This window comes from Pseudochaenichthys georgianus, chromosome 15, assembly GCF_902827115.2.
Source record: "Pseudochaenichthys georgianus chromosome 15, fPseGeo1.2, whole genome shotgun sequence".
Taxonomy (NCBI): Eukaryota; Metazoa; Chordata; class Actinopteri; order Perciformes; family Channichthyidae; genus Pseudochaenichthys; species Pseudochaenichthys georgianus.
The window spans coordinates 15,193,705-15,221,255 of NC_047517.1; the positions used below are offsets into that span (position 1 = coordinate 15,193,705).

General features: G+C 42.5%; 1 protein-coding gene across 1 annotated transcript in view; it reads left to right on the plus strand.

The window, feature by feature from the left end:
- The first annotated feature begins 10,591 nt into the window (after positions 1–10,591).
- plpp4 (phospholipid phosphatase 4) overlaps positions 10,592–27,551 on the plus strand; it is a 99,778-nt gene continuing 82,818 nt past the window's right edge. Inside the window, 1 exon segment of the mRNA XM_034101445.2 lies at positions 10,592–11,048. Within this exon segment, the coding sequence (XP_033957336.1) occupies positions 10,960–11,048 (89 nt within the window). The 5' untranslated portion in view covers positions 10,592–10,959.

The window sequence follows — 27,551 nt, forward strand, 5'->3', positions numbered from 1 at the left end:
ATGGGCTCATAGTGAGCAGATTAGTCTATATCATGACTGTCATGGAAATGCCTGAAAGGGTTCATAAAGAAATAGACATGGCAATAAATGAGTTTTTGTGGGAAGGGAAGGGTGTTAGAATTGCTAGGGAAGTAATGGAGAACGAGTATAGGGATGAAGCTGATCAACGTGGAAAGGAAAAAGAAGGCGCTAAAGGTTAAAATATGTTGGTGACAAGGAGGGAAAAAAAGATTATGCGTGGAAGGTATTTTTAAAAGAAGCTATCAATAAGTGTGGAGGCTGTGGGGACAGCGCTTTGTTCATGGTTTTTAAAAAAGGAATGCTTAGCAGTGATTCGGAGTACCACAGGGAGGCGCTATTAGCATGGGGTGAGTTTCTGAAAGGGGTAAAGCACGAGTGTGTGAATGTTGAGCAAGTGTGGAATCAGCCTATTTTCATGAACCATATGATCACGGTGCAGAAGTGTCCTATATTCGATCTCCAAATGTGGAGGGCGGGTTTTAGAAACATAAGGGATGTGGTGTATGAGTTTGTGCCGGGGTTCATGGGAGCACGGGTCATAGTGGATGAGGTGAGGGGTGGGGGGGGGAGTATGCTATTGAGAAAGGCGGAAGATATCATGGAGAGGGTAAAAAAGGTATGCCTTTGGGGGTGAGTGAGAATGGTTGAATGTGAGGCTACAAGAAGTGGAGAGAGCGTGGCAGAAATGTATGTGGGGGAGGGGGATACTCGTGTTAAAATGGAGAAAGTAAACACGAGGGTGATTTACAAAATGCTGAGGGGAGGTAAAATAAGAAGACCTGCTTCTGAGCGTGTGTGGGGAAATGTTTGTGAAAAGTTTGATGGGGGGAAGATATGGGGTAATTTAAGGGTGAAATGGAATAGCATTGAATGTGAGCATTTTGATTTTATTTTTCGTCACAACAGGGTGTTCAACAATTTGATCATAAGCAGGTTGGATGTCACGGTGAAGAAAGAGTGTGATGTGTGTAAGGTAATGGTGGAAACGTGTATGCATGCATTTTTTTGAATGTGGAGAGCTGAAGGTGTATTTTCAACGGTTGAAAGGGCTAATTGATAAGTGTTGGGGGGATAGAATATTAAAAACGCTGGTATGGAAGGAGTTGTGGCTGTTTGGGTTGAGTGAAAGGTCCCAATGTGAATCTCTGTAACTATGTGCTGAGCCATGCCCGGTATGCTGTAAAACTTAGGAGAGACCTGGCCCATTATGGGAACAGAAAGGTAGACGCATGGGACGTATTTAAGAGGATTTTAAGCAAGGACGTTCAGATGGCATATGTGTACCTAGAAAAGGACGCGTTTCTGGAGAGCTTTGTGGAAGGGTGCACTCTGGTGGAGGTTGGTGACAATGACAGACTGGTGTTTAAGTATGACAGTGTTGGCTAACATGTGTGGTGTTGCAAGCCTCTAAAATATAGGTGTAAATAGTACAGGTTTTATTGAAACTGGAACCGTAATTCAAAGTACAGTATACAAATCATCAAATAATTCTGTGAGAGGTCAAGTATATAGATACTAGAATATAATGTTATATAAAAAAATATATATATAATGTTCCTCAGAAACGTTAGGGGACACATTTTGACATTCTGCACAGCAGGTGCAGAGCTCCGTACAGGGAAGGCCAACAGAGAGGCACTGGCACTTTCCACTCTCTCCACACTTTGCATCTTTGCAATACAAGTGAGTAATGTCTCTCACTTCTGTAGGTGCTGGGGTTTTTGTAAATAGCACTGGTTGAATGGCCCCATCTCTGACAATCCACCCCTTGCCAATAGGACTCCATAACAAGGGTTCGGGTTCGGGCTGTGACACCATATCACTGTCTGAAACATTGCTCTTTAAATGTTGTTGAAATGCATCCTCTGTTGGCGGCAGATTTTCCGAGGCTGCATCTGTTGTTGATGCAATTATGAACCTCAGTTCATCCAATGTTGTGCACATCAGTCCAATTTCCTTTTTCTTTTTTCCATATAGCAGAAGCGCAAATTCTCTTGCAACTGGCAAAGACTCTTCCAAGCTGGCAGAGAGTCCAAAATGGGCCAGATCTTTGAGCTCGCTGAGATGAGAAGCAAAAGAACGAGCAAGACCCATTGCTGGTATGATAACAACCTGGTACTAAGCACACGGGCATCTTGTTAAAGTTATCTTATCTTAGCCATCTCTTATATTTAGTGGAGGAAAACAATTATGACATCACTTACTCTGGGATTTGTAATCTTTCTAGTTGTGTATTTTTCATTGTCTTACATTTCAACAGTTTTACGACAAACTGCGACTTTTTTTACATGGAAATGATTTTTTTATATTGACAAACATCATATGTGTAATTCGTGGCACAATTCAAAAGGGATCGAAAGATATGTTTTCTCTCCCCATTGACTTCAATACATAATTTTTCCGAAATGGGTCTGAAGTAGATGGGCGGGACTTCGCCACTCTATAGTAAAAGTTGGGCCATTTTGTCTTCATGCGCCAATGAGCAACTCTCATAGGAATGAATGAGGCCCCGCCTCCCACGCTGTATCCAGTTCTTATTATACATCCATGGCGTAGCCCCATGTGAGAATTACTGGTCTATATATACAGTCTATGGTTTAGACCAGGTATCCTCAAAGTACGGACTCTGGTCCGGATCCGGACCGAACCACAACTGTCTCTGGACTCTGTGCAAATTATACTTTTCATATGTATTATCTCTATTTGTGTTATCTGCGAGACATCGCCACAACGCAACGAGTCAAAATGATCCGCAATGTCCATAGACTGCAAACAGCGCTCTTCGGTAGAGATGGGCGAGTCATGATTCATCCGGATCATTAACCCGGATCCTAGTAATGAGCCGGTCGTGACGAGTCTCCCTCTCGATTAACCCGAGTCCTTTGAGTCCTACACCTGATGTGACGTAACAATTAAAACTATAAATTGCGTCACTCTTTACTCTCTTTATAACGTGTACAATCACATTACAACGTTGTTGTATCCAGAGATCCAGCAGACTCGTCGCCATGCACGAATCAACAGCAAATTCAGCCCCTCCTCCGGCTCCCGCGAGAGTCCCGTGAGCCGTGAGTGAGCCGTGAGTCGTTGGACTCGCGGGAGCCGTGAGTGAGCCGTGAGTCCGCAAATCTCTGAGTCTGCTGCGACTCGTCGAGGGAGCCGTGGGACTCGCGGGAGCCGTGGGACTCGTGGGACTCGCGGGAGCCGTGCGAGCCGGAGGAGGGGCTGAGTCTGCTGTAGATTCGTGCATGGGGACGAGTCTGCTGGATCTCTGGATCTGCTGCCTGCTATATGTTACGGCTCTGAGTCCTCGTAGGCTACTGGTCTCTCTCGATCATTGACCTGGATTCACGGATCCCGCGATTTTTCCGGCTCTAAATTAAGTTTCAGTGTAGACTTCTAACAAAATGGTCATGTTGTGCAACAGTCTCCTGTAATAATATCTGCATTTCCAATAAGGATCTTACTTGGAAACTCGTTTATTTTGAACATGGCACACAAAAAGAAACAAATGATAGAAAATTGCAAAACAGTTAGAATATATAAAATGTAATTATACAATTATTATTATTATTATTATTATTATTATTATTATTATTAAATGAAAACACAATTGTGCAAAATTAGCTTAAGTACAGGAACATATTAAAATAACTATATACATATAATGCAAAACACTTATTTTTTAAAATGCACACACACACACATGTTTTATTAAAGCAAAAGACACTGTGTAGCTGGTTAAATGCAACAACTTTTCGGTTTCACCGGTAGGATTTCTACGGTCTTGGTCATGCTGACTCATATGACTCAAATGACTCAAATGACTCGTATGATCCGGATCTCTTCAATGATTGACTCAGAAGACTCCAGAGGCTTCTCAATACTCAAATTTCCCCTCCTCGACTCCTCGACTCCTCGGTCCTCCGGTAGTGACCCGGAAATGAATTTCAGCGCGCCATTTTGAAGGACGTCTCATTTCTCTAAATGCACACCGAGGACCGAGGATCGAGCGTCGAGGAGGCTCTCTGGAGGAGCTATAACCGAGGATACACTGATGGTTCCTCCACGGCTCCTCCGCGGATGCATTTCCGGGAACGGTGGAGGCGTGACACACGGCCGGACTTATCTCAGCCAATGACAGCTCTGCATGCATCCCCTGGATATTATTTTAGAAACTGCTCTCATCGCAACGCGATGTTTACAGTGAGAACAGCTGTGAGGTCCTGCAGAAAGCAGAGCAGTGTGTAAAATAAATATCACTCAGTATAACAGACCTACTCTCTTTATTTGCTTTAGTTTAGTAGATATATACAAACAAAGAGTCGATATTTTTCTAAGAACATTTAGTGCTTCACATACTAAAATACACAACGGCTGTAGCCTGATTATGCTTTAGGAGCTTAGGTGTGTATGGTACAGTGTGTGTGTGTGTGTGTGTGTGTGTGTGTGTGTGTGTGTGTGTGTGTGTGTGTGTGTGTGTGTGTGTGTGTGTGTGTGTGTGTGTGTGTGTGTGTGTGTGTGTGTGTGTGTGTGTGTGTGTGTGTGGTACAGTGTGTAGGTATGTCCTGTACAGTGTGTAGGTGTGTGTGTGGTACAGTGTGTGCGCAGATGCGGCGGACAGACAGGTCTCAGTTGGTTTGGTGTCCTCTGCTTACTTTTAATACTTGCAAATACAACTTTTGGCCCGTAATTTCAATTCCCCATTTCAGCGACCAGAGAGAGAGGGGGGGGGGGGGGGGATATATCCAGTCTCTGATTGTGTTACGTTATTATGAGAGTGCTCTCATACTTTAAATTGCATATATTTATATAAATATATTTGTGTGTGTGTGTCCGCATCTGTAGCCTGTTATTGTCTCATTATACCGCACTCTCAATGAATTCAAGGTAAATATGTGGGGGAACAATGTTCAGCTGATCTAACAGAGATTATAAAATATGACAAAACACTCGACAGCTGATGCAGCTGTTGCCACGTAATAATGAACGGACGTCGCTTTAATATGACCGCTCAGAGGAGAGGAGTTCTCATTTCTTTAAACGTCTGCTGCTTCCCCTCCTCTTTCCCCGGTTCCCCTCCTCGGTCCTCCGCTCGCATCTCCTGTGGGCGGGACTAAGTCTCGAGGAGGGGAGTCGAGGAGGGGAGTCGAGGAGGGGAAATTTGAGTATTGAGAAGCCTCTTCCGAGTCCATAAAATGATCCGGATTTGCCATCTCTACTCTTCGGACATTTATGAGAGAAAGTCTCTAATGTCCGAGTGCAAGTGAATGCAGCACAAGATGCACGTCATGTAACCCCTCCCCCGGTCCTGGCGCGAGCGTGGACATATGATTGGCGGCGATTTCATTTGAACGGGACGGCGCAAAACGAGAAGCATTCGGACCCAAGCACTGAAGGAATGAGGTATTTGCGGTCCACACTGACAGAGAAGAGACTGTCAGTGTGGCTGCACTCAGCATCGAATCAAAACGCACTAAAGCTGTTGATCTTAATACGTTTGTGAGGCGTTTTTTTGAACAAAATGGTAATCGCCGCATTCAGCTGTAATACACGTCAACTTGATGCTCTGCTCACGGATGAGCATACAAAACTATTAAGATGATGACCTTACGTGTGTAAATATATTTTTTTCTTTGAGGGGGTCTGCCCCCAAAAAAACTGTTTATCCTGAGAAAGTCAAATAAGACGGTGTTTAAAACTACACTGCCCAGCCAAAAAAAAGTAACCACTTTGATTTAACTAGGTTAGTAGGTAAGGACATTCCACTGGATAATAACTGAAGTATAAAAGAATGCATGACTGAAGTGATGGAGACCAGGTTGAAGGCAAACACAAAGAGGAAATAACAGGTCAAATCAAGCAAATCCCCCTCTCAGATTCCACAGCAACCAGAAGAACATAAATACTGGCTGGTGATTTGATTAATCAGCTTTGTGATGGAATAAAAAATGCACAGTGCCTTTCCTTAGCTGTGGATGAGTCCACTGACACCGCTGACATTGCTCAGTTGCTGGTGTTTGTGAGTTTTTATGATGAGGCAAAGGGGGAGTTTGTTGAAGATGTGTTGGGCCTGACGAACCTCAGTGGACACACAAGGGGCAAGACATTTATAAAGCAATAATGGGAATGCTGAATGAAAAAGAGTGCAGCTGCCTTTATTCATAACTGTGCAGCTCTTACACTGCGACTCTGAGGGATCAAGCACAGACACAATAACAATGAAAACTTCTGCATACAGATTATTTTTGTTTTTGCAACCTCGTGTTAAGAATCTTGTTGCAATTGTTTAAACGTTTGAATGGCCGTAATAAATGGACCTTTGTCTTATTGAAACATTTATTTTGGACCTTTAAGATTTGTATTTGAATACCCCTGGTTTAGACTGAGTAGCTTTGTTCAACAGGAATGACACAAAAAAAGAAGTGTTGATAGTTTGTCACCTCAAAATGTAATAAAATGTCTTTTAATATTAGTGTCACCTATTTATGTCTACAGTTTGAAAAGAAAAGTTACATACTGTATAGAAGAAGTCCTGAAGATGCAGAAATTGAAGACGTGATCCAGACAATTGGTAAATAGTACAGAAGTTCAAACATCCCTGAGAGGATATCCGGAAAACACCTCGCTGATTCACTCCCTGATTCATTTTTTTTCCTGACAGCTGAAAGCCAACAAAAATTGGTCCATCGTGAACTGAGTAGGAACCAATCAGGGCCAAGATGACTTAAATGTCAAGACCTCTCCTGGCTTTGTTGTCTTATTCCTGCCAATCATTCAGCTTGAGTGTTGGATCCAGAGAAAAATCTTTCCACTGATTTTTTCACAATTGATAAGAACTCCATTTAAAATTTGACAGCTGACATTTTAATCTCAACACGATCAGTCCGCTGTTCTATTCCTCATCATGAATGAAACCACCTTGTCTTAATACAGGCTATCAAGGTTGTGGTGAGACTAAAGGAAGAATGATTATATTTTAGCAGAACAGGCATCTTTCATTCTTTCTTTTTATAGATGTTGTTAGAGTCTAACCTTTTCTGTGTGTTGACGTTTATGACCAACCCTGAGTCTGTTATCTGTCTTTAGGAATGGGAGGCTTCAGCTATTGTTGATATTACCAGTTTTATGACCGGGCAACTATCGGTCACAGAGGGTTCTATGACTGTGAGAACGCTGGCTTCTAAGCACCACAGACAGGTGATTCAGTGTCTCCAGATGTTGGGGCTATCTCCAGTGCCCCAATATGTTGATTAACTCTCTGTTTACTGGTGTTTACAAGGTCTATCGAGAGAGAGACTGGGCAGAATTGATGTGGCAACCCACCCGTGCAGTCAGAACCTCTGGCTGCTTTGACTTGTGATGTGAAATTCTCCGGCCGATACATGTAATAAAACACCAGTGTTTGACATCAAAGCTCCAACTCTCCTCGTGTCTCTCCGAGTCCTGACTCTACATTGCTGCAGAAGTTTCCCTTACAGATGTGACATGAAAGTTTGGAGATATAAGTGTCAAAATATGTTACTGCATCAGCATTTGTAAGCAAGCTCAAAACCTGTTGAGAGCCACAGTACCTGTGTGCGCTATAGATCAGTTTGAAAAAAGTGCAGGGATTCTGAGGTAATTATTCAGCCAAAAATAACAATTCTGCCCAGAATTATTTTTAATACCAATGGTCATCAGGAAGTTAACCTAGGTCTAAAGCAGTGCAATTCCAGTGAAATGGTCTATTGATTTCTCATTACTCTTTTCTTTGGGTGCAGGAATTTTACTCACAGACAATGTTTATAATAGAGATTATGCCAAACTAAATGGTATTGAACACTGGCTGTTGTGCAGCTCAATATGAGCCTACTTTAAAGCTTCAGTGGCTCACAGCATTATTCTTTTAGCTGTGATTCCCAACCTTTTAAATTGTAATGACTGAATGTAAAGCAATGTAGATGTAATGTTTCTGAAAGCCTCTAGGGATAAAACCATACACTGTTTAAAACAAGTGAGAAATATATTTCATAAAAAATACGTTTTAACCCTACTTTGTGACTTTGTTATTTATTTTACCTATCATTTTAGGTGGGTGATAAAAATGTAGTTGAGTGGTAAGCATTGTACCATATAGTCATTTAGCTGCCTGCAGAAGCAAATGCTTAGCAAAAGCTATGCTTATGTCTTTTTTGCAGACATTAAAACAAGAATAACAATGTTAAAGGTGCAGCTGTTTGGAAAGAATTACATTTAAAATTCACAATTAATCAAATCAAACTTTATTTATATATCCCAATAACACAAAACATGTCTGACTCAGTGGGCTTTACAAATTCACAAACATGAATCACAGTGCTAAAATATCAATACATTTATAGGAAAAGAATGAAAAGACAATAGTGTAAAATACAAATAGAAATAAGATGTTCTTGCACTAATCTGTGATATTGGGCTATATAAATAAACATTGATTGATTGATTGATTGATTGATTGATTGATTGATTGATTGATAATCTGCAGCTCCAAAAAAACACAAAAAAGCAAGTTCAAGAAGGTTACAGAATAACAAATGTGACAAAAAGCAGGATGACTAATTCTATTCCTGGTGGAATGCCAGATTGTCATTGATACAGGATGCCAACTTTTGTGAGAGGAAAAATATGCCCCAGTCCACTTTGGGGAGAAGCTGGAGCGACTCACACAGTTGGCAATTCTAGACTTTTTAGAGACTAATTATAGAAGTCCAAGAATAACACATTCAATTGGTTGCTTTACCCCACATGCCACTCAAATGTACTACAATACCTTTTTTACACATTCCAGCAGATCATTTTTTTCAGATACACGTCTTAGCAACAGATACTGTACAGCAAAGGAGTTATGTTTTCACATAGCATTACACAACAGCATCACACTTTACACCCCCTGCAGGATGTAGAAATGCTGCCCACATACTGATATAACTGTACATAAACCATGACTGAGGGATGTGTTCCAATAAAACCTAACCTAAACTGTAATAAGGAGAGATGCCCAGTGATGCCTAGAACTCAGGGAGAAATGAACCAATCCCATACATAGCATGATGAGTCACTCTGTCACAAAGAATATTCTCAACAGTAGACAATGCAAGCACCCATACCCATAAGGTGATTAAGAGCACTATATTATGAAGCAGTGAACTTTGATTTATGAGAGCACGATCTATTTTAGAGTTCACCAGTATGTCCTAACCTTACAGTAACTACAACCTCTGGAAATGTGACTCACAGTCTACACTGTGAAGTAGAAAACAACTCAAGGAGTAGTTCAAGGAAATAGAATATTAAAATTATACAAAAAACTAAATATAAGAGATGAAAAGGTAAAGCAGCACTTTCAACAACAAAGAACATATCAGCATGACATTAGCCGGAGAGAGCTAAGTCATATTTTTGATGTCCTATAATTGAGTGTTTATGTGGACTCTGGTGCAGGTAAAGCCTCTCTGACCAAAGTGAATCATCTGAATCACGAGTGCTCTGATGCTGCGAGCGAGGTAAAGCATGTTGATAGCTTGTAATAAACACGCCACACTCTCTAAAAGGTCTGATGGCTGCCAGAAAGCTTTGATGTAAGATCTCACCTCCTAACCACCATTTCACATCTCCTGTTGTTTTGTTTTGTTCTTATTAGGGAGCCGGCAAACACTTCAGGCGCATCACCCACAACAACTCTGCCGTAATAAACACAATACATCAAAAACCTCTGTGTACGTGCATGCCATGTATACATTCATTTATCTTTGTCATAGGTGTGGGATGCCTTGTTAACCAGAAAGACTGCACACCTTCTAAATTGCATCTGCAGAGTGAGCTTCTAGCTTGTCAAGCATGTGACCTATAAAGGCGGCAAACAAGAGGTTCTCTCTCACGTTCATACATACTTACATACACATAGTTGCACATATTGGACAGGCAGGTAGAGCACGAGGGCCAGTTTTAGAAAGCATCAAATATTCATGTGGGTCTGTGAAGTGCCTGCCAGGTTTCTTGGCCCCTCAGGTATGCTCCTGCCTGTACTCCTTTATCACTGTCTGACTGCATAGAGTCATAGACCCTGGATTCTTCATGATTGGGCCGTATGGTGGTGCCAAAGGTTTGAAGCCCCCCCCCTTGAACTGGCGATCTTTCAGCACAGCAATGTAATATTATATGACAGTTTGGCGTAATGCCTCCCACCTGCCATTGGCACGGCGAACCGGACTGACGAGTGTTTCTCTGCTTTGTGTATGTCACATTTACTATGGGTGCTTCATTCATTATTTATGAGATGTTTATTCAGGAGGTCTCTTGGCCTTAAACCAGAGAAGAAGAAATTCAGTTCATCACAATTTATTGCATAACTAGACAGGAACTCATTCATTCCTGTGTCCTCCTGTGAGGTCCTGAGTGGTGTTCAATAGACTTCTAGTGTATTATGAATCTGATGCTCCAAAGATCAACGGGAGGAGTGAGAGAGAAAAAGAGAAAGAGAGAGAGAGACTCGACACACACTCAGACTCTCTCCTCATCACTTTCCACCCTACACTGCTGCTAACCCACACCTCCGATCTTCTCCCGCATCAACTTCAAACTCTAACCCAGTTTAAGTAATTGATGGAGTGGAGGAAGGAGACTTTCACTCGGTAGAGGAGCAGCTGTCAGCCACAGAGTTGCAATAAAGACAACCGCCCGAGGGGATAGAAGCAGACGGAGAGCAGCAGGAGACAGGCGAAGCCGAAAAATAAAAGGAGAAGACTGCTTGAGGTGACCAAGTGGCGATGGAAGCGCTCGGCATGCGTGATTATCAGCATTAGGGAGCACCGCTTCTGGAAAGCGCTCGCTTTGTGAAGGTGGATTTACAAAGTGACCAGAAACTGACCGCCCTTTTCTAGCTGTTTTGTTTTAATTTGACGGATTATCACCAGAACCATGAACGTGTCGCCACCAGACCGGAGGAAAAACGTGCGAGAGCTGGTTTTGGAGATTGGCATCCGGGTGCTGCTTTTCGGAGTTTTTGTGTAAGTAAAATCTTCGAACAGCTGATTTAACAAAAAAGCTAATGCCATTATGGACCCTGAGGCTGATATCCAGTTTCATGACTGATGTTATCCATGTGCATACATGCTTGAACTGCTGTATTTAGCGTTTATTTGTCGCGGTGTGTGGTGCTGCATGGTCACTGTAAGGCGCAGTTAATGGTCACATCAGTGCTAAAAGACTAGACAGATGCTGCGTTAGGTTGCAAAAAACAAGTTGTATACTGTACAGCAGCATTTAACTTCAAGTCATGTTGTCACCATTCTTTGATTGCACTTATATTAAGTAGCATTTCATAGTGGACATTTTGTCTGATTTGAGATGGTAAAAGAGACACCGTTTATTTCCCACTACAAGAAACAGACAGTGATCCAAAGGGAAGGCAGTGATGAATGTGCTCAATACTTTCTTTGCAGCATGACTCCAAACTAACCCTAAATATGAATTATGAAATGTTTGTCTAGCCTGGAGGCATTAATCTTTGTTTGCATCATGGTTGTGTCTCTGCTTTCCTATGATCTGATAAAAGCTCCAGGTCTTATCTGAAATGACTCACCTTTCTGCTGCTTTCATTCTATCTGTGGGGGGAAAACTCAAAATTGTTTGGCTGCATAGACTGCATAGCCAGTGTTCATTATGTTAACATGTCCTGTGGCTAAGGTGTCCAGCTGTGCATGTGCTGTCACCCTACAATTATCATACAGCCTGATGATGCATGCTCACAGTGTGTGCCATGCGGGAAACTCAACAGGAGGCATAAGACTAAAGCATGAAACATGTCAGGAGTGGATGAAATTGACTGTTGCAGTGAAGCCCTTTGTGTGAGTCTGCTGGATTCACATTAGTGGCTGATTTCTTATTGCATCAGTACTCAAGGCCATATAAAAAGCAATTTCACACAATATCATCATCATCATCATCAACTAATTGCTGCATGCTGTCACAGAAGCCCCCGTCGATCACAAAGTCCTTGATCGCCGTAATGTTTTGAGTTTTACTCCCCAAATTCCCTCTACGATCACAGAAAGCAAGTTAAGAGCCAGTAAACCGTGCTTGTAATGGGGCCCCCCCATTAGTAAACTGCTCACATGTCGACTTTTTCAGTTCCCATAATAATACTTGGGCTTTGGATATTTGTAGAGCTGTTCCTACCTTACTGTGTTGGAGGATCATTGTTTTATGTGTATGGCAAAATCAGGCTTGAGTAAAACATTGCTTTACTAACTTTTTTTTAAAGAGAACTGAACAAATACAGGCATAGAAATACATAAAATACAAAAAGATGTAACACACACATTAACTTGCATAAAAGTGATGTTGTTTCGTCCAGCTTTGGCAGTGTGGTTATATTTGATTGCATAGGGAATCACAGAGCTGCTACAGCCTAATTCCATTCTTTTATTAATTATATTTTATCTGGATTAAAGTTGTAAAGAAAAGAAACACATTAATACACCTTTTGGCTTTATCCTTTAGATTAAGAGTCTTAATATTTCATAGGAAAATAACAATCATGACAGGAAGCATTTCATCTGATTTGGTCTTTTCTTTGGGACTCACAGTAAGTGTTGCATTGCATTTCTTAGCAGATCTGAGAGAGCTGCTCTCTGGCTCTGTGGGGCAGCAGTGCCCTGTTCTTGTCACACCTCCAAGCCTGAGGTAAGAGAAGAATAATTGGGGTCACCTAAAATCTGTTGTTATCTTGAGTTAAGGTGTAAAGGACATTGTGTAAGCCTTTGTGTCTGCTGTTCAGAATAGATGTAATGTGCTGTAGTTTTATCTTAGAAAGAAATGGCATTCTTATCTGTGTATGTCTACCAATTTGCTTTAGCAATCATCCTTTCTTCTAAAATGCTGCTGCTCTTAATATATTTTCATTTTATTGCAATCTGCCTCTGCAGCTCACAATTACATTTTGATAAGAAGAAAGTCCCTTTTTTCAATGTGTTGTTTATACTCCTTCATAATTGTGACTATACAGTACCAAGGGATGCTGAAATTGAATCCATTAATCCTTTAGTTTGGGCTCATAGGCAGATATGAATGCATCTGAGAGGCGTCTTTAATCAGAGATCACACATTTGAGTTCTGTCATTGTTTTTGTCTTTGATTCTGATTAAATAATTCTCACTTTGACTGTTCACCCAAACAAACTGTTGTTTGTCTCAACCACACATTAAAACATGTCTCTGAGGACTGATTTAGTTTGGGAGGACATTTTAAATCAAAGTGCCCCAATCCCTTCGTTATGCCCTCAAATTTGACTTGAACATTACTTTTAATTTGCCTTTTCTTGCCAAGCTGCCTGTCTGATCCATTCCTCAAGAGATGCATCGACCCAGCCAAGTCACGGGCCAAGTTTGTGCCATAAGGTCAACCCTGGGCTATCAAACAGCTAATTCTATTCAGTCATCATAGCTTGGTGAGCACAGCAAAAAGTTCAATCTAAATGGAAATAGATCTTTGACATTTATAAAAATGGGGAAAAAACTAAAGCGGAGAGCTTCATCAGAAAACAATACTGTTATTTTTCTTCCGTGGCTAGCTACTCAACACATAAAGGAAGGATAATGACATGGGCGCTATTTCACTTTACTTGTAATCCGGTGCGAAACAAGAAGAGCTTAGACGAATACCCAGGAAGTCATTTCTTCCTTGAGTGGTGGTGCAGCACAGCTTTTTTCCTCAACCGACACACAAGCTCAGCGTTGACGTTTCTACGTGTTTGTTCATAGTTACACACTTCAATAAGATTCAAATAAATATAAAATGACTGTCTCAAGAGAGAACAGGGGACAAAGCAAGGACGAAAGAGACACAGACGTGGAAGATAAGAAGGAGGCCATGGAGTTATAAGGATCTAGATTGTTTTGAGATTTTACAGATTAAATCCTAAAGCACAGTGGAATAAAAATATCCTTTTTTTTATCAATGCAATCTAAAAGTTGTGCGATGGAGCCATTGGCTAGAGAAGAGGGCAGATGTTTTTTGGTCTGATGTACAAAACAAAAAAGAATAGATCTGTTTATGCCGGGGCTAATAATTTGGATTTAAACTGAATTGACTCTTTTATTGCAGAGTGACTGAGTCAGAGTCTTGATTGTTACTTTGAAAAATGACAGAATATCCAATACAAGACAAGCTTAATACCATTGACACAGTTTTGGAATTGTAGGGATCACAACGTAGTTATCGTCATCTGAGGTCAACAGCTTGCACTCTAAAATATCACTAGAGTTGGGCTCACTGCATATCATCCTCTCCACTTATAGGAGGGCTTAGAAGCAGTGCTGGGATTCAGCCCAGAGCCTTGGCAAGAGTCAGTAAGCTTTGTGAGATGTTAGGAAAGGGCAGAATGTCAGGCTCTCGACTGTTTAAGAATAAGCGGATTGTTTAGCTTGTATGATGAGAATGTAGGCTCTTGGGCTCTCGTTGTAAAGGATCGGTTACCGTGTCATCAGGACACATTGTCTCTGTAGTATGAACCAAAAAAGAGCATTTCTAATCTCTGAGAATGTTACGGCTATTTATGTTATGGTAATTGGATTAATCATAAAATCCTTAAGATTTAAGTCTCGGCTGATTTTCCAAGACCCCTGGCTATCGTTAAAACAGCAAATGTTGTTTTATAATGCAATAAACATTCTGACTAATTTTCACAGAAAAACAACAGAGGAGCAACTGGTGTATGCGTTCACAGTCTAGTCAAATCATATATTTTTTTTTATGAATATGCCAAAAAGGATCTGATTGTGATTTCATGCTTCACATGTTACAAATAGGTTTCCACACAACAGGGCATGGTGGAGTTATTCATCTAACAGTTCTAATCCAGTTTAGACTGAAGAATCTTTGGCATTTAGACCCCTCATTGTAATGGGGGTTGTGATGCCATGAGTAGCACAGGCACAGTCCCCCTGATAGAGTCCTAGAACTATGGGCTTAGATATGTCTCATAATTATTTGTGTGAACATAACAATTATTTGTGTGTAAATGTAAAACACTATCCACAAATGCTTTTAAAAGATTTGCAAACTCACAAATACATTTGCAAATGTAAAACGGATCTGCAAATGCGCTAAATATATTTACAAATAAAAAAAAAGATCTTTGAATATCTCTTTAACATTTACAACTTTCGATCAGGCATTTGTGAATCCATTTTGTATTTGTCGACCAAATTCGCTTGTGGATCTCACATTTCTGCTTGTGGACCGTCTTTTTACACAAACAGAGTTTTGAGACAAACGTTCCGCCGGTCTCGGCTAAAATCTATTCGTGTCACTCGGTTATTTTCGGAAACCACGTGATAGCCGGCTGATGACGACATTTCCGCATGATTTCAAAGTAAGAGCATGATGGTTTGTTTAATGCTCTGTTGTTGTATTATAATGAACAGCGGAACGTTAGATGCATTCTTTATCGTCGTCGTCGTCGTCGTCGTCGTCGTCATCGTCGTCAGTTTGTGTTAGTTTATTGGTTCAATACAGCATATATCAAGCACATTCGTATGCATTGATGTTGAAGTACAGGCTATACGACACTTTCAGGTACCGGGGGGAGCAGCTGGCAGCGAATCAGCCCAGAGATAACTCTTTCTTGTTAAAGAGATATTCGAAGATATTTTTTGTACTTGTAAAAATATTTTGCGTATTTGCAGATCCGTTTTACATTTGCAAATGTATTTGTGAGTTTGCAAATCTATTAAATGCATTTGTGGATGGTGTTTTACATTTAAAAATCACATATTACACACAAATAATTGTTATGTTCACACAAATAATTATGAGACCTATCTAAGCCCATCTAGAATGTATGGTGATGGTGAAGATTTGGATGGACAGGATGTGGAAACGGGTTGAATGGGGTGTAGGGAGTTCCATCGATTTTCCACTAAGAAGACAACTGATAGAGGCAGTGATGCAGTATGATTGGCTCAGGGAGATTGCGGCAAATAGCCTCTCAGATTACATTTCAGCGAAAGGGTTTTGCCTCTTTTCTCTCCATTCCATACCTGCGTTCAACCAAAGCCTGCTCAATCATACACGGACTACAAACCAGAATCTTTGCAATACCAAACTCTTGTCTACAGTTTCATTTGCATCTGTCTTAAGAGAGCTGAGTTCTGCATTTAAATGGCAATACCAATACGAACCTTAAATTATCAAACATGCATTACAGAATGTTAAAAAATTACTTCCACAAGAATATTCTTATACATTCTTCCAAAACTCTACTGAGAAATTAGAATGAGTACCACTTTGAAGATGTTTCAATATTAATTCCCCTTAATCCCCTAAAAATCGGTGCTCCTCCATTCAGCCCTGAAGCTTTAAGCTTTTTATTTTATCTCACGGGTTTAGTCCCAACTGCGTTTCCCATGGGCAAAATCTCCATGCAAACAAGCTCACTCAAGCTGATTTCATGATAGCTGTGCAGTGAGCAGTGACAAAGGGCAAAAGGAATAGAGTTGAACATTTAGCATTTAGAAAAATACGTTTTTCTCAGAAACTGCTTAGCCAAAAAAGGCATGTAAATAATGGAATTATATTCATTAGGTAATGAGAAAGAGGATTCTGATGACTGTGTTGCTCTAATTCTGACATGCAGTAATCAAACACTCTTGTTAAATTGACCTTGTTTTTGTGTATCGGGTTTAGAAATGACTTTTCCACTCACTAGCTATGGTAATCGGCTGTTTGTTTACTTTTCACTGCCTGCCTTATTGGTACAGTTTATTCTCTTGCTGTGTTTTTATATTTTGGCAGCCAACATCTGAAGCACTAAATCACTGGTTATTCTCTCATTACCTTGAAGATGAAGGAAAGGTTCACGACAACAGCAGGGTGGACTTACGTGGAAACACTTAGCGACTGGATGCCTTTGACACAAATTGACCAGAGGCCGAGGGAAAACGAGAACTGAAAGCAGTATGACCCCCAGGAATGTTCAATCATTGACCTTTGAAACGCTGCAGAAAGAGAGAGAGAACACCCACTGTTACTTGATTATGTAAAATATACCTCCTGGTTAATTACGGACTTAGTTCTTTAAGGAGCAGCTTTTGAGAAGTCACAGTCTATTCAGGGACATCCAATTAAACCAAACAAAAGAAAGGTCATTCGACAAGTAAAGGTGAAAGCACTAGCAGAACATACAAAAGATGGGGAAATAAACCAGAAGACCAACGTTTTAAAAGGACTTGAATTAGTGAACAACGCAAATTCAGAATCTGAGACGTCTGTGATAAAAGAATAATGGAGGATAGATGGATGCAACAGAAAAGGCCAAGGTATTGTGAAAGAGAATTGATGAACGGAATGGAGCTGTTTGGGTTAAGCAGAAGGATAATGTGGATCAGCAAACTCTGCAGGTGTTTCGGCAGAACTAACCATTATTCCAATGAAAGGCAGCTGACTGTCACAGCAAGACCAGCCATTCCCCAGCAGCCGGTCTGTCACTGCTCTGAACTACTGTGGCATTTCATTCTCCACTATCGTTTGATCAGCTCATTATGTCTCACTGTCCGCGTTGTAATTTATCCAACCCCATCTCCTTATCCGTCCGTGGGCATCACATCACTCAGTTTCTCTCCATGTGTCCTTTTTCTCCTTAAAGGAAAACGGATTATCAAAAATCGCCGCCTCGGGTTAAATTATCCATTAGATGATTAACATTTGCTGGAGGCAGACAAACGATGGGAGAGAAGTGTGTTATCTTTTAACGTTTCATCTTTACTACTTATTGCTAATGAGCATTTGTTATCATGCTAAACTAAGATCACTTAGTTTACGCAACCTTCCGATCATCAGCCATCCATCCATTAGACCACCAAAAAAAAAAACAATGTATGGGAAACACTGGTAGGTAAATACAGTATCTTTTAGGTCATTACTTATCTCTAAATGAGCTAGCAAAATGGTGATTTAGGCCACATTTACACGGAGAGGAAACGGGTTATATCCGCTACAGTTCTCTATCGTATGGACGGTTCGCCGTAATGGAACCGCGGAAACGGAGCCCTCAAACGATAAAGGCTCCCAAGGTGGATAGATCTGCGGACGAAACGCTCTGGGGGGCAAAACGGCTCCGTGTGTACGTTCTATACGATAATTTCCTGATAACGATGACGCCTCTCCCCACCACTGCTGCTCACCCCCGCGTCACCCGCGTCATTGCTGATGTGTTTTGCCAACAATAACAACAATGGCGGATCACAGGGTTGCTTTCGTGCTCCAGACGCTACTGACCATGCTACAGATGTTAGTGCAAAATCTACAGCTCCTCTACCACAACCATCAGCAACAAGTGGACATGGAGAACTACATGAACTACATGTTGCTAAACCCACCGCGGAGAATAAACCGGCAACCAGGCAACCATGCTCGGGGGGTCTTCTTCGCTGCTTTCGGTGTATTTTGTGGCGGAAGTACAGTCACTTACAGGCCCGCTATATGTACTACAGTGTCTCCAGCGGGTCGAGCGGTCTCATGTGGACGGACACGTTTCTTGAGCCGATTCCGTGTGGACGGAAGACTTTTTTGATATCGACATCGGTTAGTTTTTGTTTTCGTCTCCGTGTAAACGTGGCCTTCGGCTGTGGTCAAGTAATGAATGCCTCCCATTTGCAAAACTGACGCTTTGGTTTGGAAAGTTGCAAAAGAAATATAGCTACAATAATAGTTTGTAGCCAAAAATGCCACCAAATAAAGACAAACAGATTTCTTCAAAATACCTTTGAATTCCCTAATGTCCCAATGCAGAATCATTTATTAAATCATGAGTAAATAACATCACTTACTGTATATGTTGCAGTTGGTGCATAACACATTTATATATTGCTTATTTAGAACTCGGGTGATAACTACAAGTTGTTTTTTTATTTGAAAATGCAAAATCACTTGTTACTATGTCTATTAAATACATTTTATGAAGTAAAAAGTACAACTTATCCTTCAGAAATGTACTGTAGTGCAGTAGAAGAATAGCGAGGCATGAAACAGAAAAAAAAAACTACTATCACCATGGCATGCCTTGCTGCAACTACACTTAGTTGATAGTACATAACCATATTATTGGTACAGCTGATGTAGACCGCATTTGTTTGGGTGTATCTGGGTGTAACAAAGTGTATATTCTCAGAGAAAACAACACGTTTGGTCAATAGACAGATTCAGGTCAAGATGAAATAAATCAAAGCAGACACTATAGCTCAGAGCATGGGTGGACTGGCCATTGGGAATACCGGGAGTTTCCCCGGGCCGGTGCTGTGTGTGCCTTGCCTAAATCCTACCGGCCCACATTTGTAAGTGTTCCGGCCACTCCCTTTTTTTTTTTTGCTTACCTAAATCCTACCGGCCCACATTTGTAAGTGTTCCAGCCCATCACAACGGCCAAGCCCAGCTCAGCCCAGCCCAGTGGGCCACACCCCACTGGGCTGGGCTGGGCTGGGCCGTTGTGATGGGCTACCTTTGTTCTATCTATCAGTTTCAATGGGTTGGCAGGGAAACGGGGTTCAGGGGGAGTGGCTGTACCCGTAGGATAGAAAAAGGGGAAGTGACGTCTGACTCAGAGAAGAACGTGTTGCCCACATTCTGTTACTGAGTTTAGGCTAGTTAGCTAGCAGGTTTATTGTTTTGGGTGCAGTCACTTTTGCCTCTACTTGCTGTTCAAATATATGTAATATATATATATATATATATAAGTAAATCTGTTTACAGTTCTGTTTTATATGGGTGTTGAAGAAGAAGAAGACTTTTTTTTTTTTTTACTTCGCTTTACATCGCTTTTGCCTCTTCCCCTTTCTTATTTTCAACCCTGTTTTTCCAACTTAAATAAATGGCCATTTTTGCTTCGCCAGAGAGGTAATTCAGGAGCTGCCACTTTTCCTTGTTTGTCTTTTTATATGGAGCCCCCATGATAAAAACACTCTCGGTAAAAGCTATACTAAAAAGACTAAAAAACACTGTTAAAAGAGAGAAGAAACCCGTGAGTCTCTTGCACTCTGTAAAAACATGGAAAACAGTCTCTCTAAAACCACAAAACAGCAGGATTAATAATGGAGATAAAAGAATTACAGGCGATGGCACCGTGTAAAGGTCGGCAGTACGTTTTTTTTAAGGGAGGTTTGTATAAAATCCTCCACTGTGGGCCTGGTCCGCTTCCTGCACCCAGTCTGGTGCTCCACACAGTGGAGGCCCTGTCCTTCAGTGCATTTTTGTTGGTCGTCTTTACAATGTTCATGTATATTGTTTTTTTGTCAACTGTGTGGATGGTCATTTGTCCTTGGTTTGCGACCTTGAGCAGGGGGCCGGTCAGTTCTCCGAGCCCTGGGCTCAGGTAGATCTCCGGGAAAGGGTCTGCTGGGTCCGGCTTGGCTCTTCCCTGTCCATAGCTCCTTAAAAGTCTTTTGTCATCAGGGAAGAGGATCTGGCTCCATAGTTGCAGGATCCTCTCGGCCACCCGGACAGAGTGCAGACCCAGCAGAGAGCCCAAGGCCCGGGCATCGCTCAGCTCCGGCCCCACTGCATCCACCAGCTGCTGAAGGCACAGGGTCTTGGATCGGCACAGCGCCACCGTCAGGCCGTGTGTTTCGCTTCTGCTGACGTCCAACCTGGCTTTGTGAATGAGAGGCTCCCTCAACAACCAGTACCGAGAGTCAGTCTTTGGACACCTTTTATGGTTAAAAAGGGCCCAAGATTTAAACACACCCTGATAAAAAGGAGGTAGCCCACTTAACTTTAAAATGTTTAAATCAGTTAAAAACAGAGCAGCATCCAGCCCCAGGTTACTCACGCGTCGGAGAATGCAGCTGCTCACATCTCTCCACACCAAATCAGCCGGGCCGGTCAGATACCTCTGTAAAAACTGTATCCTAAAAGTGGCTGTTCGGCTTGCCAGGTGGATAAGGCCCTGTCCCCCCTCCTCTCTAGATAAAAACAGCACCCCCTGTGGCACCCAGTGTAGACCCTCCCAAAAGAAATCCACCAACTTCTTTTGTATTTGGGCTAGTAAGCCAGAGGGAGGGTCCACACAGGTAAGACGGTGCCACAGTTGGGATGCCACAAGGTTGTTTAAAACCAACACTCTACCTTTAAAAGACATCTGAGGGAGCAGCCACTTCCACTTGGACAGCTTTCCCTCTATCTTTCCTATGACGTCCTCCCAGTTCCTCAGGACTATGCTTTTATTACCCAGGAACACACCCAGGTACTTTAGCCCATCTTTCTTCCATATCATGTTCTGGGGAAGAACTGGGAGACCGCCACTCCACTCACCGACAGCGAGGGCCTCACTTTTCCTCCAATTCACCCTCGCTGTCGATGCTGAACTAAAATCCCTCACGATGTTAACTAAAATGTCTGTATCTTTTTGGTCTCTAATAAAAACAATGATATCATCCGCATATGCTGATAAAACCATGCCTCCACTAAAACCAGGTAAAAACAGCCCTTGCAGTTTGGAGCGTATTTTGTTGAGAAGGGGTTCTAGGGAGAGTGCATAGAGCATGCCAGACAGAGCACAGCCCTGTCGGACCCCTCTACACACTCTAAACGGAGCACACAGCGCACCGTTGAACTTCAGCACACTCTCAATCTCATTGTACAACACCTTGATCTTGGCTATGAAACCAGCGCTGAACCCAAACTTCTCCATTACTTTCCAGAGGAAGTTGTGCTCAACGCGGTCGAAAGCCTTTTCCTGATCTAGAGAAATCAGACCAGTATCAATGCCCAATGAGCTGGAGACCTCCAAAACATCTCAAATTAGGTGGACATTGTCCACCATGGACCTGCCGGGCACACAGTAGGTCTGGTCCCGGTGGATGACCTGCTCCACAGCCCTCCCCAGCCTGGTGGCCAAAGCCTTGGACAGAAGTTTGCAATCCACACACAGCAGAGACACAGGGCGCCCGTTTTTGATGTCCTGCAGGTTTCCTTTTTTTGGTAGCAGCGTGATCACCGCTCTCCTGCAGGACATCGGCATAGAGCCAGAGGCCAGACTTTCATTAAAAACGTCTAAAATGTCATGTGACGAGACGTCCCAGTAGGCTTTATAAAACTCTACGGAGAGGCCATCGATACCAGGAGCCCGCCGTCCCTGCATGCCTTGCAGGGCGGTCTGCAGCTCCTGGATCGTTAACGGCCCTTCGAGCTGTGAGTTGGTCTCCTCGGAGACCTGAGGTAGTTCTTTGCAGAACCCCTCGGACAGAGTTTCCCCCTCCTCATACTCGCTTGTGTAGAGGGTGGAATAAAAGCCCACAGCTCGCCTCCTGATCTGGCTTGGCTCTGTTATTTCCTGCCCTGCGTCTGACAGCAGTGAGTGGATCACTCGCCTCTGCCCATTCTTTTTCTCCAGGCCGAAGAAGAAGCTAGTGGGAGCATCCATCTCATTGGTGTTGAGGAACCGGGACCTGACTAGTGCACCCTGAACTTTAACGTCCAGCAGGTTGGCTAAAGCCATTTTTTTCTCTTTGAGGATTTCAATATATCCTCGATCTCCTGTGGTTTCACTTATTGTTTCTAGTTCCACGATATCACTCTCCAGGTCTTTCATAGATCTAATGATGTCTTGTGTGACATTGAGGGTGTGCTGTTGGCAGAGCAATCTTATCTCAGTCTTACCATGGTCCCACCACTGCCTAAGACTGCTAAAATCTCCCTTTCTCTGCCTAAAAACACTCCAGAAATAAATAAGGGCCTCTTTAAAATGTTTATCAAATGTTAAAATGCCAATATGCACTTCTGGGTAAAACATTTCTAATAAAAACATTACATAAAAGCAAAGAGTGATCCGTAAAACCAGCAGGTGATATGCTGCACATTTTAAAAATATTAAAATGATGCTTAAAACAATAAAAACGATCTAGTCTAGCTGATGAGATTCTATTCTCTCTGATGTGGGACCAGGTGTACTGCCTGTTGTCTGCGTGCATCCTTCTCCATACATCCACCAGCTGCCTCAGAGCATGCTGGGATGCTGGATGCAGCTCTGCATGGTTGCGATCCAAAGATGCATTTTCTGTACAATTAAAATCCCCACCCAAGAATAAAAAATCCTCCGTGGCACAACCGTTTAAAACATCATTAACTTTGAGTAAAAACAGCTTCCTCTCTGTACCGTTTGTTGGAGCATACACATTTACAAAAACAGCTGTAAAAAGGTCAAACCGTGCTTTTATTAAAAGCAACCTCCCATTGATAAAATGCTCGACCTCCAGAGAGACAGGATTAAAAGACTTGAGAGGCTTCTCAATACTCAAATTTCCCCTCCTCGACTCCTCGACTCCTCGGTCCTCCGGTAGTGACCCGGAAATGAATTTCAGCGCGCCATTTTGAAGGACGTCTCATTTCTCTAAATGCACACCGAGGACCGAGGATCGAGCATCGAGGAGGCTCTCTGGAGGAGCTATAACCGAGGATACACTGATGGTTCCTCCACGGCTCCTCCGCGGATGCATTTCCGGGAACGGTGGAGGCGTGACGCACGGCCGGACTTATCTCAGCCAATGACAGCTCTGCATGCATCCCCTGGATATTATTTGAGAACCTGCTCTCATCGCAACGCGATGTTTACAGTGAGAACAGCTGTGAGGTCCTGCAGAAAGCAGAGCAGTGTGTAAAATATATATCACTCAGTATAACAGGCCTACTCTCTTTATTTGCTTTAGTTTAGTAGATATCTACAAAGAGTCCATATTTTTCTAAAACCATTTAGTGCTTCACATAATAAAATACACAACGGCTGTAGCCTGATTATGCTTTAGCAGCTGTAGGTGTGTGTGGTACAGTATGTAGGTGTGTGTTGTACAGTGTGCAGGTGTGTGTTGTACAGTGTGTAGGTGCGTGTGTTGTACAGTGTGTTGTACAGTGTGTAGGTGCGTGTGTTGTACAGTGTGTAGGTGCGTGTGTTGTACAGTGTGTAGGTGTGTGTGTTGTACAGTGTGTAGGTGTGTGTTGTACAGTGCGCAGATGCCGCGGACAGACGGGTCTCAGTTGGTTTGATGTCCTTACTTTTAATACTTGCAAATACAACTTTTGGCCCGTAATTTCAATTCCCCATTTCAGCGACCAGAGAGAGAGGGGGGGGGGGGGGGTATATCCAGTCTCTGACTGTGTTACGTTATTATGAGAGTGCTCTCATACTTTAAATTGTATATATTTATATAAATATATTTGTGTGTGTGTGTCCGCATCTGTAGCCTGTTATTGTCTCATTATACCGCACTCTCAATGAATTCAAATAAAATATGTGGGGGAACAATGTTCAGCTGATCTAACAGAGATTATAAAATATGACAAAACACTCGACAGCTGATGCAGCTGTTGCCACGTCATAATGAACGGACGTCGCTTTAATATGACCGCTCAGAGGAGAGGAGTTCTCATTTCTTTAAACGTCTGCTGCTTCCCCTCCTCTCTCCTCGGTTCCCCTCCTCGGTCCTCCGCTCGCATCTCCTGTGGGCGGGTCTAAGTCTCGAGGAGGGGAGTCGAGGAGGGGAGTCGAGGAGGGGAAATTTGAGTATTGAGAAGCCTCTCCGGAGAGGAGGAAGCCCACCTCCCCACTAATAGAGGTGTTGTGGCTTAAAATGACTTCCCCCTCCCACTCCCTTTTCCAGTCTGTCTCATTAAAAACGTCGCTGTGCGTCTCTTGTAAAAGGAGGACATCGATATGTTTTATTTTTGCAGTCTGAAATATTAAAGCCCTCTTTCTTTCCTCTCTGGCTCCATTACATTTAAACTTCCCACTCTAAAAGTATCCATTTCGAGTGAGATGTTAAAAGCAAAAATAAAAACAAATAAATTAAACACAGACATCGAGGTTTTTAAAATCAACGCTGCCCATTTGCTTCCTCACTTTTGTAACAATTCTTTTTAGTCTGTATATTTCCAGCTCATCCAGGACAGACTGCTCTTTCAGGCTTATGTGGAGTCTTGCTGAGGCACAGAAAATGGACAAATCTGCGAAATATTCTTCTATGATTACATTATGTTGTTTTTTTTGTCTGCACCAGGTAATTTTTTTATCATTTCAGCCGAGTACATTTTTTTTTGTTGGCTACTGCTCAAAAAACCTGGCACATCACTGCTGTCAGACACACAATCATCCCAACTCTCATCTGCCTGTTCTTGCTCTCTTTCTTCCTTTCCCTCACTCACTACTTTACTGCTTTTTGCAACGGTTGGTACATCCTTTTTATTTCTCCTGCGTTTAGTAGCAGTCTTTTTTTTATTTATCTTTTCTGTTGCGACCTCCTCTTCCTCCATTTCAGCAACCTCCACCTGCTCACCCCATGTTTTCTTCTCCTCTCTTGTTTTGTCCAAATGTGTTTCCCTATCTATATCTTCCTCCTGTGCTTTACTGACTTCACCTGTCCCTACATTTTCTTTTGCCAAATCACCTTGTGGTTCATTGATTATTCCAGTTTTTTTTTCACCATTTGTATTTGTTTTTTTATCTTTTTTTCTCCCACCCCCCTTTTCCTCTGCTCAAAAATCACATAGTCATAATCATCTACTTTAACGTAAAAATGGAGGTTAAGCTCCGCATTCCGATTGTTCAGTATCATATACACTTGTCTGCGGTGAGACACTACGTGTTTCAGTAACTGAGACTTACATCCAGACAGCATCTTTTTTACGGGAGAAACAAGTTTCCCGTGTCTGGACAGTTCTCTACTGAGGAACTCATCAGTTATGAAGGGAGGGACATTAGACAGTATAACTTTGGTTGCGGGAAGCATCAGCGGCTGTACTTGTACAAACATTTCTCTCACCACGATGCCCGTCTCGATGACGCGGTTCGCCTTCTCCACCTGTTCCAGAAAGATCATCACCGCGCTGTTCATCCGCGCCAGGGACTTAATGCTGCTGTGCCCGACCTTCTCGCCCACAGCCAGCCCGATCTCCTCCACAGTGCATGGGAAGCTGGCTGAGATTTTAATGCCGTGCTTCCTCGTGAGTTTGGCAAACTCTCCATTTACCATGGCGTCAGACGCCGGCCGGCGAGACACGGCAGGAGAAGCCCACAAAACACCCCAAAAACACCACCAAAAAGCACGAAAAGTAAAGAAAATCAAAACCACCACCGATAAACTATATTAAATGAACACCCATTACACACAAATAAACGGAAAATATAACGAAAAAGTCTCGCTATTCTCTTTCCAAAAACTCCCAGCATGCACCAGAAGAAGAAGAAGGAATGAAACCCTCTTTAATGGTCTCACATGCAGAGCACACAGCACACACAGTGAAATGTGTTCTCTGTTTTTAACCCATCCTAGTACCAGGAGTCTAGTACTAGGAGCAGTGGGCAGCTATTGTACAGCGCCCGGGGAGCAATGGGAGTGAGGGGGGAAGGGGGATGTCCGGTGCCTTGCTCAAGGGCACCAAGGCAGGGCAGGAGGTGAACTGGGACCTCTCCGAGTAGAAGTCCACACTCCAAATGTAGGACTGGTTGGGGACTTGAACCGGCGACCCTACGGCTCACAGTCCAAGCCCCTACTGACTGCCATAGATTTAGTCCCTAATTTTGCTCTCAAAGTGCACCAGATTGATGCATTTAACTTCAACATTTAAAAACAAATCTTCCCGGGGGAGCTTGCCCCCGGACCCCCCTAGAGGAGGTGAGGTCCACCACCTGCCCACACCCCCTGTTAAATTGTCTCACCCACATTGAGGATGCTTCCTACGCCCATGTTTTATTCCATGTGTCAAGTCAGACAAATTGGGTCAAAATGTTAGTGCATCAATGATCTGTTAACATTAAAATCACTAAATATATGCTGTAACTCAGGGATGGGCAAATGGCGGCGCGCGGGCCGCATGTGGCCCCCACCTCCTCTTTTTGCGGCCCTCAGATAAATTTATAAACAACGTAATTAATAAAAAAAAATTAAAAGATTTTTTTTACTTGTAGTACTGATACCATCCACTAGACTCCTAGTTACGTCGCGAGCTGCGTAGATGATTTCAAATACCGCGAAATAATCTGACGCATTTGTGTGTATTGTGTTTGTTTCCTGGAGAAACCCTCACAAGAAACTCCAGCTGTTGTTATGCCTGCTGTGATGTTAAGTTGCCTCTTGTAATTATGCCTTTACAAGCTTAAAAGTTGTTTTTATCATCTGAATTTGGCAAAACAAGTTTAATATTCTTAAAACCAAGACTTTGTTTATTTGAAATCAGATGAAAACAAACTGTCACGGACCCTGCCGTGTTATCTATGATTACTACGCTTTTCATTCATAATTTCAGCGGGAGGGAGGGGGAGTGGTGCTGAGGAACAGCAGAGTGCGGGCTGACGGGTGTCTGTGTTGACATTCCCCTTATTGTGGAATAAGGGGAATGCAGAGACTGGCTACAAGTGTTTTAGGTTCAAGTTAGACAACTAATGTCTAGGTTAGTGTTCATGACTTCATGTGTATGTCATCTAATGGTTAATCTCAATACACACACATTTTCCGTGCTTTCCAATAGTT